This window comes from Pongo abelii, chromosome 11 (genome assembly GCF_028885655.2).
Source record: "Pongo abelii isolate AG06213 chromosome 11, NHGRI_mPonAbe1-v2.0_pri, whole genome shotgun sequence".
Taxonomy (NCBI): Eukaryota; Metazoa; Chordata; class Mammalia; order Primates; family Hominidae; genus Pongo; species Pongo abelii.
Window position 1 is genome coordinate 26,773,518 of NC_071996.2, and position 13,784 is coordinate 26,787,301.

The window sequence follows — 13,784 nt, forward strand, 5'->3', positions numbered from 1 at the left end:
ATGACATTACCACACCAGCATGTGCACTGTGGCTCTGACTATGTGACTGCAGCGAGGAAGGACAGCTTCTTGAAATACAATTTCTGTAAATTGAAATTTGTCACAAAAGCTATTTGGGAAGATGGATGAGGTAGGACTGATGATAAGATGGCTTGTTTTCTCATATAAGCAAGCGTCTGCTTTGTCAGTTTCTTTTAAAAGAAGTAATACGTGCAGAATGTGTTTCTTACACATTGAAAATGTGCCAAGTACCAAATCTGTCTCAGATACCATTCATCCAAAGCTAACATACATGTTCTATAGTAAGCAAGATAGATGAAGGATTTGGACACCAATTTAGAGTTTTTATTTTAAAAGTTGGTGTTTCTGAGCTTAGACATAATGTTTTCATAGTCCCTATTTGAGTAAGTCTCTTTCATTATCTAACTTTATCTTTTTAGTAAATAAATTTTGCTATTGAGTTTCAGTGCCTCATTAATGAAGTTACCGTGGTTTGCAGTAGAGTTGGCATTTAGCAAATACCTTAAAGGGCTAAGGCCTTGAGAGTGACCTTTTAAAATTTTGAGTCCATTTTCTGTTTCCAAGAGAACTCCATTAATTTGAACTCTTCTTATATTAGAATTTGTAATCTGTTTGTTAGAGCTGGTACAGAACCTCTCCTTTGGTGATTAAAAAGAGAGGATTAAATAAGAGAATTGATACTACAAAGAGATTCTGGGGTCAGTGTGAGATACAAATCTTGAGGCAGAAAACCTGGTTTTTAGTCCTGCGTCTGCTGTTGTCCAGCTGTTCCCAGTTTCATCATCTCAATATAACCCTGAATAAGCAGCTCTGTTGTGAGAATGAAAGATATTATGATATAGAAATATGCTTTTAAAATTGTCATATGCTATACAATTGTTGCTACATAAAACTGTTCTCAGACATCCTTATTCATTTCAGAAGTGCCCATCTCTCAGGAAATAGTTGATATACTAATTATAAATCATTGTATGCACATTCAATGCAAGAATATTTGTTGCTGCCAATCATTGTGATGTGCATATAGTACCCATAATGTTGAAGTTCACAGTAAATGTTTTATTTAAACTTGAAAGAAGCCCAACTCTATTTTTTGAAGATATTCTGTAATTGAGGTTTTCTGATCATTAGACTTAGCTTATTCTGAACTTTGCCACATTAGTGAATATCCAGTTACACTTGTCTGTTAAAAGAGGAAAATATTAGCATCATTCATGTCACTGTGCTGGATCAGCAAACATTTCTTGCTACACACACAAAGGTCGTGGTGTTTAAGGCACCAGAATCCAGCTTCAAGTGGTTTGGCTTGTTTTGGGAAGTTTGATTCTTAGATAAATATAAAACCACCAGTAGTATGTCTTCAGGGGTTTTATTTTTAAATCATTTCTAATTAACTTTTTATTTTATGACTTTAAAGAATTAAAATGGCAAAATCAGACCAAGGTTATTTATAAAAGAAAGAGAACTTCCTAGGAACTTGTCTGGTTTCTGATTCGCCCAGCCAGCATGGTATCTCATGCAGTCCTTTAGACAAATGCCATAGTCAGAGAGAAGCACCAGTGTGCCAGAGAAGATCTGTGATCAAATACCAGTTAGAATCACTAGCTGACCTCATCTTAGCCAGACCCCCTGCGCTCAGGAATGGCCCTTAAATGCCTCTCAGGGCAGCAGTCATTTGTATCTGTGGGCACTGGGAAATAATATACTGCATGAACTCTGGAGAAATGCCTTTACCCCTCTGTACTTTGGTTTTTCCTTATCTTTTACCCTATCAAGTGGACTAGATGATTATCTGTGTTTCATCCAGCCTCAAGTAATACAGGTTGCTGTTGAGTAACAAACCTAAATCCTCAAATTCTAAATTTTCAGTTTTCCCTAGGCCCAACCTTGGGATATGACCAGAAGCCCCATTTCCTTTGTAGGTTTTTGCTTTTTAATAAAAAGACAAAACCCCAAAACCTGTTTAGCTTCATCGAGAGATTCCAAGTTACTGAGCCAGCAGTCACACTAACAGCACAAACTCCAATAAATGTTTGATAATTGATGGGTAGTGGTGTACTGTAGTCTTCAAGGTCCTTATGGTTTAGTTGAGGTTAAAGCAAAGAGTCATGTGTGGTTCAAAGCGAAATACACCAGGAGTTTAGGAGTGGGCTAGAATAGTCAAGGAAGAGTTCCTTAGGGAGTTAGAACCTGAGATGGGCTGAGAAGGAGCACATAGGGAGAGAACTCTAGCTAGGAGCCCAGGCCATGTGGCCAAGAGAGGGGCCATGGGCTTGGAAGACACTCCTGGGTTGAACCCCGCTGAGCCAAGATGGCAGGAGACTTACCTTACCATTTTGTGAGCCCTCATATTCTCTGTGTCGAGTGAAGAAACATAGCCCACCTCACAGGCTTGTAAAGTGCCAGGCATAGTGTCTATTTCTGAGTGGCAGCTGTGGTGGCGGCTGCTCCTGCTGTTATTCACAGGTAGGGGAGTAGTTCTGCCTCGCTGATGAACTGACTCTCAAGGAGCCAGATGTGACACCTGCCCTTTAGCTCTTATAGCTTCAGAAAAAGCCATAACTTAATGTTAAAACCTTTGAGTTTGCGGTTTGAAGGCCTGGGTTCACATGCTGCTTTTGCCAGCTCGGGGGCTGTGATCGTGGACAAGTCATAGACACTCTGGATATCTAAAGCACTTGTATGCTGGGTGGGAGGTGGGGGGCAGGTGTTTTATACCCTGCCCTGAGAGGCTAGCATTAAAATCAAGTGAGGTAAGGTGGTTGACATTGTTGAAAATTGAAGATAGTATCCTTTTTATATATACTCTTCCAATGAAGAAAGTAGACTGATTTTGAATAGAATTGTTGTCAAGTTTTTAAAATTCTACATAAAGCAGATATAACTGCATTTCTCTAAATACATCTAAGAAGCTATTAAATGCAATTGAGTAAACTCTAAAACACCAGTCAAAAATACGACTTGTATTTTTTGGCTGCTGCTTTGTTTGGAATCCGTCCATATTTGTGCTGGGATAGCCGGTACATTGTCAGCGTTAGGCTAGGAAATGCCATGAGTTTTTAGAGATGGATACCGGAATTAGAGTGCCAAAGAGAAGCCTTAAACGTGCTGCCCAGCTTCCCATCTGATGCTGAGCACCTCCTGAGAGGCCAGCCCAGCCTCTGCAGCATCTCCAGGACAGCAGGACACACCACCTCCTGGGCTCCCAGCCCCTCTTTCCACTCCTTCTCATCATTTGCCCCTGTTGGCCCTAATTCTACCCCTTAGAGTAGAACAGAATAAATCTCCCACCTAAGAGCCTGACCACATTTGAAGATATCCATTGTGTTGCCCTGAATCTACTTTTCCAGGCAAGGATGTGATGACTGTCTTGTTAGAGGTCATTTCATACAGACACTACTTCTCAAGATCTTCAAAGCTGCCTGGAATTTTGTGCATGCACATTTTTCAGGGGAAAAGACTCATCAGGTAGAGTTGGATGATAAGATTTTATAATCTGAAATACTTTTAAAATAATTGATTCAGATTCTCCCTTTCGTTTTACTGATGAGGAAAACCGAGGCATAGAAGGTGAAGAAATTTACCCCAAGCTCACTTGGCTAGTTGATGCCAGAACCAGAGCCAAAACTCAGGTCTCCAGACTTATAGCCTGGAACTTTTCTTCTCCCCTCCCTCTGGTACTGAGCCTAGCTAAGTGAAGACCCTCGTCCCAGGTTCAGGGCCATGCTGGCGCTCCGTCGTAAATCCCAGGACCGTGTCGGTGCCAATCTGGGGCATTGGTCGTTTTTCCCCAGTCTACTGGGGGATACTTAAACTCAGGGTCAATCCAATTTTTTAAGGTCTTTCTGGCCTTTCCCAGAAGGTGGCGCTAAACTCTTCCTTAGCTTCCACACGATTGAGTAGCTAAGCTCAGGACACTACTATGAAGAGTTCTTTGATTCCAGCCACTGTTGTTCCTGGACCTTTGCTTTTTTTTTTTTGACTCAACCAGTTATTCTGGTGTGTCTGTGACAGAGCCAGATCAAACCTTCTGAACCTAAAACATGCAATCCAAATTTTGAAAACTTTGTGCTAAAAGAAAGAAAGCTTTAAGCAAACATTCACCAGTATTCTGAGTAATGATCCAATTTTGACAAGCTAGGTGTGAAAATTATGCTTTTCTTAGCTAGACATTGTTACTTCACTGACTTTGAAAGGGGAAGGAGTCCTGTGTTTCTAATGAGACTGTAGCAGAATTGGAACAGTTTTTGATGACTTCAAGGCAGATTATAACCCGGAAGTCTTTTTGATCCTGTCCTCTTTGAATAGTCCCTCACCCCTTTCTAAATCCTTGCCACTTCTGGCCACCTTGTGTACTAAGTGGTGTTGTCTTCCTTTGTTTCTGCTGCCCATGTTGACTTTTGCTCTCTATTTGCTTACATTTATAATCTTTGCTTCTTATGTTACGTAGAACACAGGGGCAAAACCTAAAGTTCACCCTGATTCAGGCAGCTTGCCAAAGCCAGGGGTTTGGCATATAGAGGGAAGTTGAGAACACCTACCTCCCTTGCCAAAACCAGCATCTGTCTTGGGAAACTTTCTCTAACCCCAGTGAAAAAGAGGGCCTCAAACTACCCATCTTAATGTGCAGCTTCTGACATTTTATTTTCAGACATTTTAGAACCAAAGCCCTCATCCACGTTAGATACATTTGATCATCCGAGTGTGGTGGCTTACACCGGTAATCCCAGCACTTTGGGAGGCTGAGGCGGGCAGATCACTTGAGGTCAGGAGTTTGAGACCAGCCTGGCCAACATGGTGAAACTCTGTCTCTACTAAAAATACAAAAAAATTAGCTAGGCATGGTGGTGTGCGCCTGTAGTCCCAGCTACTCGGAGGCTGAGGCAGGAGAATCGCATGAACCCACCAAGATGGCGCCACTGCACTCCAGCCTGGGCAACAGAGCAAGACTCTGTCTCAAAATAAAATAAAATAATAGATACATTTCACCAAATACTTCATGCAGGCCACATCCAGAATTCCTGGATTTTTGTAAGATGAAGGGCTCCTTGGGTTTGGGTTTCGGCTCAGCAGATCTGAAACAGCCTTTTTTCCCAGCAGCTCCCTGTAGGATAATTCACCTTAACCTGAAGGGCAATAGAGTGCAGGAGAAGGGGAGGAGAGAAGGAAAACCGCGAGTTCTCACCACAAACCCGGCAATCGATTGCCTGGTCTCACTAATCCTCATTGCAACCCCGAAGAGCACCAGGAGCCCTTAGCTTGCTCCTGTCAAGCCTGGAAAGCAACGCTGCCGACTCTTGAATCCTGTCTCCAGAGCCGTGTTCTTTCCACCCACTGAGCTGCTTCCCACCTCCCGGGGGACCTCAGATATTGACTCCTGTGCATCAGTGCTTTCTAACTTTGATACGCTACAGAATCATTCGGTGTTTTCTGACTTTTTGTTTCTTTCTCCGGGTTTAAAAACAGAAGCCTAAAAGTTCCTCAGCTTTCAGGCTGATGTGTTATGATACCTGGGCAGTGATTTCTTGCACTAGAAAGCCAGCAGTTTCTGAGCATGGTTTCAATGCTGGGCCAGATTAGATAAGAGAGGGACTGTCTCCTTCCACTTTTCACCGTCCACTCAGCTGTGTGTAACTCAGCCACATAGGTACACAGCCACATGCTTGGCTTTCCCAAACACACACAGACTCTGAGACCTGCACAAATGGAGGAGGAAGAAAAGTGCCCCGTCTGAGGTAACCCATTACCTGACGGAGCTCTTCCAAGAAACATGCCGGTCCTCCTCAGACAATTGGTGACTGGAAAAACCTGAGCTGAAGTCTCTTTTCCAAAGAACTAGTCTGTTGCTTTTCCAGTGTGTCACCTGGAATGGGACTCTCTGGGCCTGGTACAGTAGATTTTTCCACAGCCCAAGTTGATCATTTGTAGATACCCTGCTGTGCTCCTAGTTTTCTGTGCTAGCTCCTTAGGAAAAATGTAAATCCAAGTCAATGTGGCATGCTCCAGATATGACTTTGTGAATCATGAGCATTAAAAATATGTACACTGGGCTGGGTGTAGTGGTTCAAGCCTGTAATCCCAGCATTTTGGGAGGCTGAGGTGGGCAGATCATTTGAAACCAGTTTGGGTAACATAGCGAGACCCCATCTCACATACTGAGACCCCTACAAAAAACTTAAAATATTATGTGTGCCTGTAATCCCACCTACTTGGAAGGCTAAGGTAGGAGGATCGCTTGAGCTCAGGAGATCGAGGCTGCAGCGAGCCATGATCACACCTTTGCACTCCGGCCTGGGCAACAGAGAAAGACCGTGTGTGTGTGTGTGTGTGTATGTGTGTACGCGCGCTATGGGGAAATTAGTTCAACAGCTATTTATTGAGCACCTGGCGTATACTGGACATTGTGCCAGTCATGGAAATAGAAAGATGGCTAAGATGGGATCTTGCCTTCAAGGAACTTTTAGTCTAGTGGGAGGGACAATTTCAGCAAAATAATTACCTGCAGTGATGAAATAAAGCGTACACATGATGAGGCTTCCTGGGAGTTTTGTTGCGGTAAGTCCTCAGGATGACTTGGCCAGGGACATAGAGATGTGGCTGGGCAGGGTGTGGGCAGGGAGAGGAAGCACCACATAGGAAGGAGCCAGGCCTTGCTGGGGAACCTCAGACATCTTAGAGGTCATTGGAGAGGGCAGACCCATCATGATGTTGGCACTGGACCCCAGGGAAGGAGCTGGCTTACCAGTGTTACCCATTCTTAGAACATTCAGTGTGATGACTGGCCCTCTGTGGAGTCTCGGGGTCACAAAGCTCTGCCCCCCTCACCCCTCATCCCCAGCAACTTGGGAGCTCCCGGCTCAGCTGCTGTGCCTTCTGGTGGTGCCTCTGCTGCTGAGCTCCACTCTGGTGTCATTCCTCCACCAACACCTAGCTTGTATTTTGTTTTTGTTTGAGATGGGGTTTCTCCATGTTGCCCAGGCTGGTCTCAAATTCCTGGGCTCAAGTGATCCACCCAGCACAGCCTTCCAAGTAGCTGGGGTTACAGGTGTGAGCCTCCATGTATGGCTTAGCCATCATGTGTTTTGTAGCTAAAATATACCAAGCTGGTTTACATCTTGTCTCAATTCAGATAACTGTGAAAGTAGATACTTTAAAATCCTCATTTTAGGCTGGTCGCAGTGGCTTTGTAGTCCCAGCACTTTGGAGGCCGAGGTGGGTGGATCACTTGAGGCCAGGAGTTTGAGACCAGCCTGGTCAACATGGTGAAACCCCGTCTCTACTAAAAATACAAAAATTAGCTGGGTGTGGTGGCACGCACCTATAATCCCAGCTACTTGGGAGGCTGAGGCATGAGAATCGCTTGAACCCAGAAACAGAGGTTGCAGTGAGCCCAGATGACTCCATTGCACTCCAGCCTGAATGATAGAGTGAGACTCTGTCTCAAAAAATTAAAAATAAAATCCTCACTTTAGGAGTTTTTATTAAAAAATGGAAGCTTAGACCAAGGAAGTTTTTTGCCAGAGGATTCAACTAAGGTTTGTCTCCTGTACTTCTCTGAGAGGCTGAGAATATGCTCATCTAACTCTGGAGGCTGCCGTTGTCAGGGTAAAAAAGTGAAAGGTCACGTGTACACACCAGGGTCCAAACAGTACTCTGCTTTCAGGTGACCTGTGTGGAAAAAGGTACCTTTGGCAGGAGTTTGAATTGGCAAGAAAAAGAAATCACAGTGGGCTTCCTTCAAATAGGCTCCTTCCTGTACATTTGTGGCATGGAGTCAATGCCATCAATGTTGAGTCTAACATTTTGGCTGGCAGGGGAAGGCCTGCTCACTGAGGTGCCTGGACGAGGCAGAGGCAAGGTAGGCTGGCTGTGCTTGGCCGAGGGCCCTTGAGCTGGAGGAAGGCCCGCAGAACACCAAAGAAGCCTTCTGCACATGTCCGTTCTCCTTCCTCCTCCCATCTAATCCTGGCCACCCACAAGAAGTGCATCAGGTAGCAGGTCCCTGCCGTCTGGCTCCTTCCTGGGTCTCCGCACCCTCGTGCTGCCCCTCTGCATAGACTACCCTCACTCTGCCCTGAACCACCAGAGCATGGATGGCCCAGTCCTTTTCAGCTCTGTGGCCTGAGCTTTGAGCTCAGTCTCTGACACACAGGAGGCACCTGGTCAGTGCTGGGTGAACAAACGTACACACAGCACAAATGAGAGGAAAGAATCTTATGAGGTGCTTAAGAGTTGGACATGACTTTTAAAATAAAATTGCCTCTCTACAGTGCTTTGTCCTCGAGCCTGACCTTCACATACGTAGTGAGCACAGGCGAATCTTGGGTGTTCTGACCTGTACACAGTACTTACCCTTAAGCCATGCTGATCCGGAGCTCCACCAGGGATTCATCCATAATCCCAGAGGTGGCTGCAGTGTGTTCACTCCAGGGTGCCGGCTACGTGGTGATGGATGTGGTGATCTTATTTCATGAGACTCCTAGCCTTTACTCAGTGCTGCAAGGAGTTAGCGGGTCCTCCCAGGGAAAGTACAAAAGACCTCCAACAAGAAAGACTTGAGGGAGATAGGGCTTCTTTAAGTGGGATATATTCTCAGACAGCTAGGAGAATGAATTCTCAGTCCCTCAGCTCCTGGTAAATGCCCAGCTTAGTGGGTACTTAGGTACAACAGAAATGTTTCAGTTCCTGGATGTTTGGTAAGAAGAAACACACATGGAAATGCCACCAGAAATACAAAGCCGTCTACATATGGTGCCATGTGAGTGTCACAGACAGAAGAACAGAAGTTGGGGGAAAAGTGTCACCGGTCTGATAGGGAGGCCTGGGCAGGGGCTGGGACGTGTGTGTCAGCCACATCTGAGGGACAGTGAGTTTTGTAGTTCAGCAGAAGGGCTTTGTGGAGAGTGGGAGGTCAGCAGGAACAGTCATGATGATGGTGCTGGCTGCACCACGGAGCACCTCTCATATGCCGGGGTGGGGTTCCCTTCAGGAAGATGAATGAGGCGTGGCCTGCTCCTCAAGTGCACCGCCCTGCCACCTTCCACCCTGAGCCAGGGCTGGGCTGCCAGCTTTCCCTGGCCTCAGACAGTTCAAGTAGATTTTCTGGAATATGTTTTCCTTGCTACAAAGGTTATATTATAGTGGTAAAAACCGCAACTAATTTTGCACCAGCCTAATGTTCATTGCAATTTTTCTATCTATCTAAAAAGTATGAAGAGGAAAACAAAGTTATCCATAATCTTACCGCCCTGAGAGAAAGAGCGTTAACCCTTGATGCACCTTCTTCCAGGTGTTTTGTAGTGTAAGTGCCAGGTAGTGGGTGTGAGTAGCCAAAGCTCATATGGGGCTTCATAGTGAAAAACCCACTAACAGCAGCACGGCTGGCCCCAAACGTGTCCATTGTTAATGAGATGAACTCAGCTGTCTAGTGTTGGAAAAATTTCCCTTTACCATTCCACAGAGCAGAGCTGACACATGGACTCATGCACACTCCCTGAAGTGAGCCCTGTTCATGGGGCAGTGTAGCCCTGGGCTGAAAGTGAAGCTGAGCCTCTTCTGGAGCCACAGTCTCTTCCCAGAGCCCCAGAAGAGCCTCAGTGAGGGCCCCAAAGTGACCCCAAGCAGTTTATATGGCCTCTGAGCCCAGCCCTGGGCCTGTCTGCTACACAGCTCAGGTGGCCTCTCTGTGGGCCTCCTGTCCGTTTCCCACGCTCCCTGACTTGTACAGACTTCTTCACCCCCTTCATGCCCATAACTAGAAGCAGCTTTCCAGATGATCCATATGCTGTTTCCATGGGCCTGTCTTGCTTCACTCACAAGGGCTGGGATGACTGAAGCTGTGGGCTGGTAGTCTTCATCTTTTTGTTGTATGAAGTTAGAGCTGAGTTATTTTGAGTAGCGGAACATAATGCAAAAAGGAATCTGGATGGAATGACCAGCCCAGTCAGGGCTGGCAGTAGGCGAAAAGTATTCAAGTTCTGTTGTACTTTGTCAGAAAATGCATGTGCGTATAGCCTGGTGCCTGTCTTTATCTGTCATTTATATAATGTGTACTCGTGTGCCATTGGTAGTAGTAAGCATCCTTTACTGACTATATCTTGAGTACTGCTCACCATTCATCTCTATGATGTCCCTGTTTTACAGATGAGGACATGGAGTTTTAGCATTTGGGACTAGCATGACTGGGACCTGCTCCCTGAGCCCAAGGCCAAGGCTCTTTCCACCAGGCTTTCTGCTGTCCTCTTTCTTCCTCACTGGGTTTTGCATTTTGCTTCCATCTTTATTACAAAAGGGTCTTGTGGCCCTCCAGAGGTCAGAGGCTGCTCCTTTGACCATGAGATGGCCATTTCATGTACCTCCCTAAAAGTGGAAGGCAAAGGGGTCATCGTGAGCACAGAGTCCTAGAAAAGCAACTTTCCAGAAGAGATTCCTCAGGAAAACCCTTTCAGGGGCTTCTCTGTGCGCCTTCCCAACTGCCTGGCAGGTGGGCCTCTTCCAGGAAGTGCCAGCATTGAAGTCACTCTGATTTCCTCCGGGCTTCTTTGCAGATGCTCCAGTTGTAGGTGTTCCACAAGCCATTGGGAAGCATTTCTGTATTCAGGTCCTAGTCTTCTAGGGCGGAGGTTCTCCAATTTTAGTGTGCCTAGAAATCACCTGGTGCTTACCAACGCAGCTCGCTGCACCTCATCCTCCAGCTGGGGCCCACCTCTGAGTGAGCAGGTCTGGGTGGGCCTGAGAAGTTGCATTTCTAACAGGTTCCTGGCACTGCTGCTGGGGCTGATAGGGGGCTGCACTTGGAGTACCACTTTTCTTTTGTTTCCTTTTTTTTTTTTTTTTTTTTTTTTTTTTTGAGACAGAGTCTTGCACTGTCGCCCAGGCTGGAGTGCAGTGGCGTGATCTTGGGTCACTGTAAGCTCCGCCTCCCGGGTTCACGCCATTCTCCTGCCTCAGCCTCCTGAGTAGCTGGGACTACAGGTGCCCACCAACACGTCCGGCTAATTTTTTGTATTTTTAGTAGAGATGGGTTCTCACCGTGTTAGCCAGGATGGTCTCGATCTCCTGACCTCGTGATCCGCCCACCTCGGCCTCCCAAAGTGCTGGGATTACATGCGTGAGCCACCGCGCCCGGCCGAGTACCACTTTTCTAAGATTTTTCCCAGAATCCCCTAGACCTGCCTTTCCGTGGCCCACACTCCCCTTTAATATCACCCTGCAGACCACTCTGTGTTTAACAATTGAGCCAGGCGAAGCAATGGCTGCCGTCTGACATTGAGTGAGGTCATTGTCCTTTGGCCTCTGAAATCAAGTGATGTTTGGTCTTCCGCTTCATGTGGCATATGGAGCTCACTCTTTGGGGGAACTGGGTGTTTCAGGTGGTGAGAGCGGCTGAGGAGGCTGCGTCCACACTAGCCAGTTCCATCCACCCGGAGCAGTGCATCAAGGTGCTCTGCCCCATCATCCAGACGGCCGACTACCCCATCAACCTTGCTGCCATCAAGATGCAGACCAAAGTCGTCGAGAGGATCGCAAAGGAGTCATTGCTGCAGCTCCTCGTCGACATCATCCCAGGCTTACTGCAGGTAGGCCCTCGTGTTGGTGGGACCTGCCCCAGGCCTGTGTGGGGCTGCCTAACTTGAAGTAATGTAAGGGCTTTGTGCTTCTCCTTCACTGGCAGGGACGGGTAGGAAAAACCAGGCAGGACCTGTGAGGCCGTGTGGCAGGGACACTTCACAGCCTCCTCTGTCGGCTTCCAGCTCACCCCCTCTCCTGAACGCACTAAGAATACTTTCCTGGCAGCTCACAGAATGAACTGTCTGTTTACTATAAACATACTTTGATCATTTTTTTGTCCATTCCTTCAACAAACCCTTATTGCACACCTGCTGTAGCCCCAGTCCTGGGCGAGGTGGACCATGGAGTGTAAATCAAACAATGGTCCTTGGTCTCATGCAGCACACAAATACTTACTGAAACTCTTCTAAGCATGAGACAGACTGGCATAAAGCAGCTGCGTTCCACTGTGTGGACTGCCTCAGAGGATTTTCAGCCTACTGTGCAGCCACACAGACAACGACAGGTGTCACCATGGGCTACATGACAGTAGAGAAGGGGTTTCCAGGTTGGGGTGGGGGAGAGAGGGTTCATAGAAGAGGTGGTTTCAAGTTGGCCCTTGGCGAGGGAGTTTCACTGGGGAAAGGTAGAGAGGAGTCAGCATCACATTTAATCAATGCTGCTGTTTGCTGGGCACTTGGCTTGGGGATTAAACACTTAATTGTTGAGGACTAGATTATTCCAAACAAAGGGAAAGGCACAGAGACTGAAGAGTCCCAGGCTGTTTGGAGAACAGCAGCAGGTAGCCCCAGCTGGGTGTGGGCCAGGATGAGGCCGACAGACAGATGGAGGCCCAGCTGCAAAGGGACACAGACATCAGGCTGTGGGACCAGACGTTCCCCAGCAATCACTGGAGGGTAGAGGGGTTTTGCTCACAAGAGCAAGTGATGATGTTCTCATTTCTTTAAAGGCATTTTCACAAGGAAATTTGCTTTACCTTTGGGAGAAATGGGAACAAAGCAAGTTCTCCTTCCCCTTCATTTCCTTTTCTCATCCTCTCTCCTCTACAATGTTTCTTGGGTGGCAGCTTGTTACACGGTGATACCTGTGCAGATGCAGAGACCAGTCTGGGACTCTCCACCCTCCTGCTTCCGCACCCCAGAAACCAAGTTTCTCTTGATGCTAAGTTGTGACCACTTTGGTGTGAAAGCTGTCTGGATTCCATTGTGGGGCCGAGGTCTATCCTGGTTGTTACTGACAAGTCCAAGGTTGAACTCGGAGGGCATTTGTGGAAACGTTGATGAGATGTTGGCTATGGAATGAATCTTTGATCTGGTTTCCTTTTCGTGTTCCCTTCTGGCTCTCTAGGGTTACGACAACACCGAAAGTAGTGTTCGTAAGGCCAGTGTGTTTTGCTTAGTGGCAATTTATTCCGTAATCGGAGAAGACCTGAAACCTCACCTTGCGCAGCTCACAGGGAGCAAGGTATGTATAGTGTTACCTGGGCTGATATGCACACCTGGGCTCTGCCAGCTTGTCATAAACCCATTTGACTGCAGCTCTGGATTCCAGACAGGTTTTGTTCATTGTGTTTTAGCTGAGCCTTATTTCTCCAATAGGATTTTTCTAAATATAAAAATGAACTATACAGTGAAATCAGTTTAAGGTAACACTAACATTATACAACATAGTCTGCCTTAACTCCTGTTTATGAAATGCTGATTTTGAGCTGCTGGTTTATTTCCAAAAGAAAAACAACTTTAAGTAGAAACCATCCGATTTTTCATGGAAACACTAAAGAAATTTACCTGCTTGCTTAGCAGTTGCTGAATCAGAGCTGAGTCCCTCATGGGCATCAGTAGTGGCAACAGCTGGCTCTCACCTTGAGCCTGTGGGGCAGCCCTACGCACTTTGCATGCATTGACTCATGTTTACGGCAACATCCCTGTGGGTATGGTCATCCCCCTTAACGTGCCCCAGGGCACAGACCTGACTCCAGGAGGCAGACTTCTTACTCACACTGCTGCCTCTCATGTTCCTTTAAGGGTGTCTGGAATTAGGGGAAGAAAATGGACCAAAATGGATGTCACTGAAAATGAGAGTGGCTAGACTGCTTATTGGTTTTAGTTAAAACAACAACAACAACAACAACAAACTCAAATCTGACATGCTGGGCTGGTGAGAGCAGATTAAAAACCCGGCCTCATGCTGGG

The 13,784-nt window shown here is 46.5% G+C and overlaps 1 protein-coding gene across 25 annotated transcripts in view; it reads left to right on the top strand.

The window, feature by feature from the left end:
- Positions 1 to 13,784, top strand: part of CLASP1 (cytoplasmic linker associated protein 1) — a 310,798-nt gene that overhangs the window by 288,520 nt on the left and 8,494 nt on the right. For all 25 annotated transcript variants that reach the window (XM_063712719.1, XM_063712722.1, XM_063712720.1 and 22 more), the window contains 2 exons: positions 11,394 to 11,600; positions 12,940 to 13,056. In XM_063712719.1, coding sequence (XP_063568789.1) covers positions 11,394 to 11,600; positions 12,940 to 13,056 — 324 coding nt within the window. The remainder of the gene's footprint in view (positions 1 to 11,393; positions 11,601 to 12,939; positions 13,057 to 13,784) is intronic.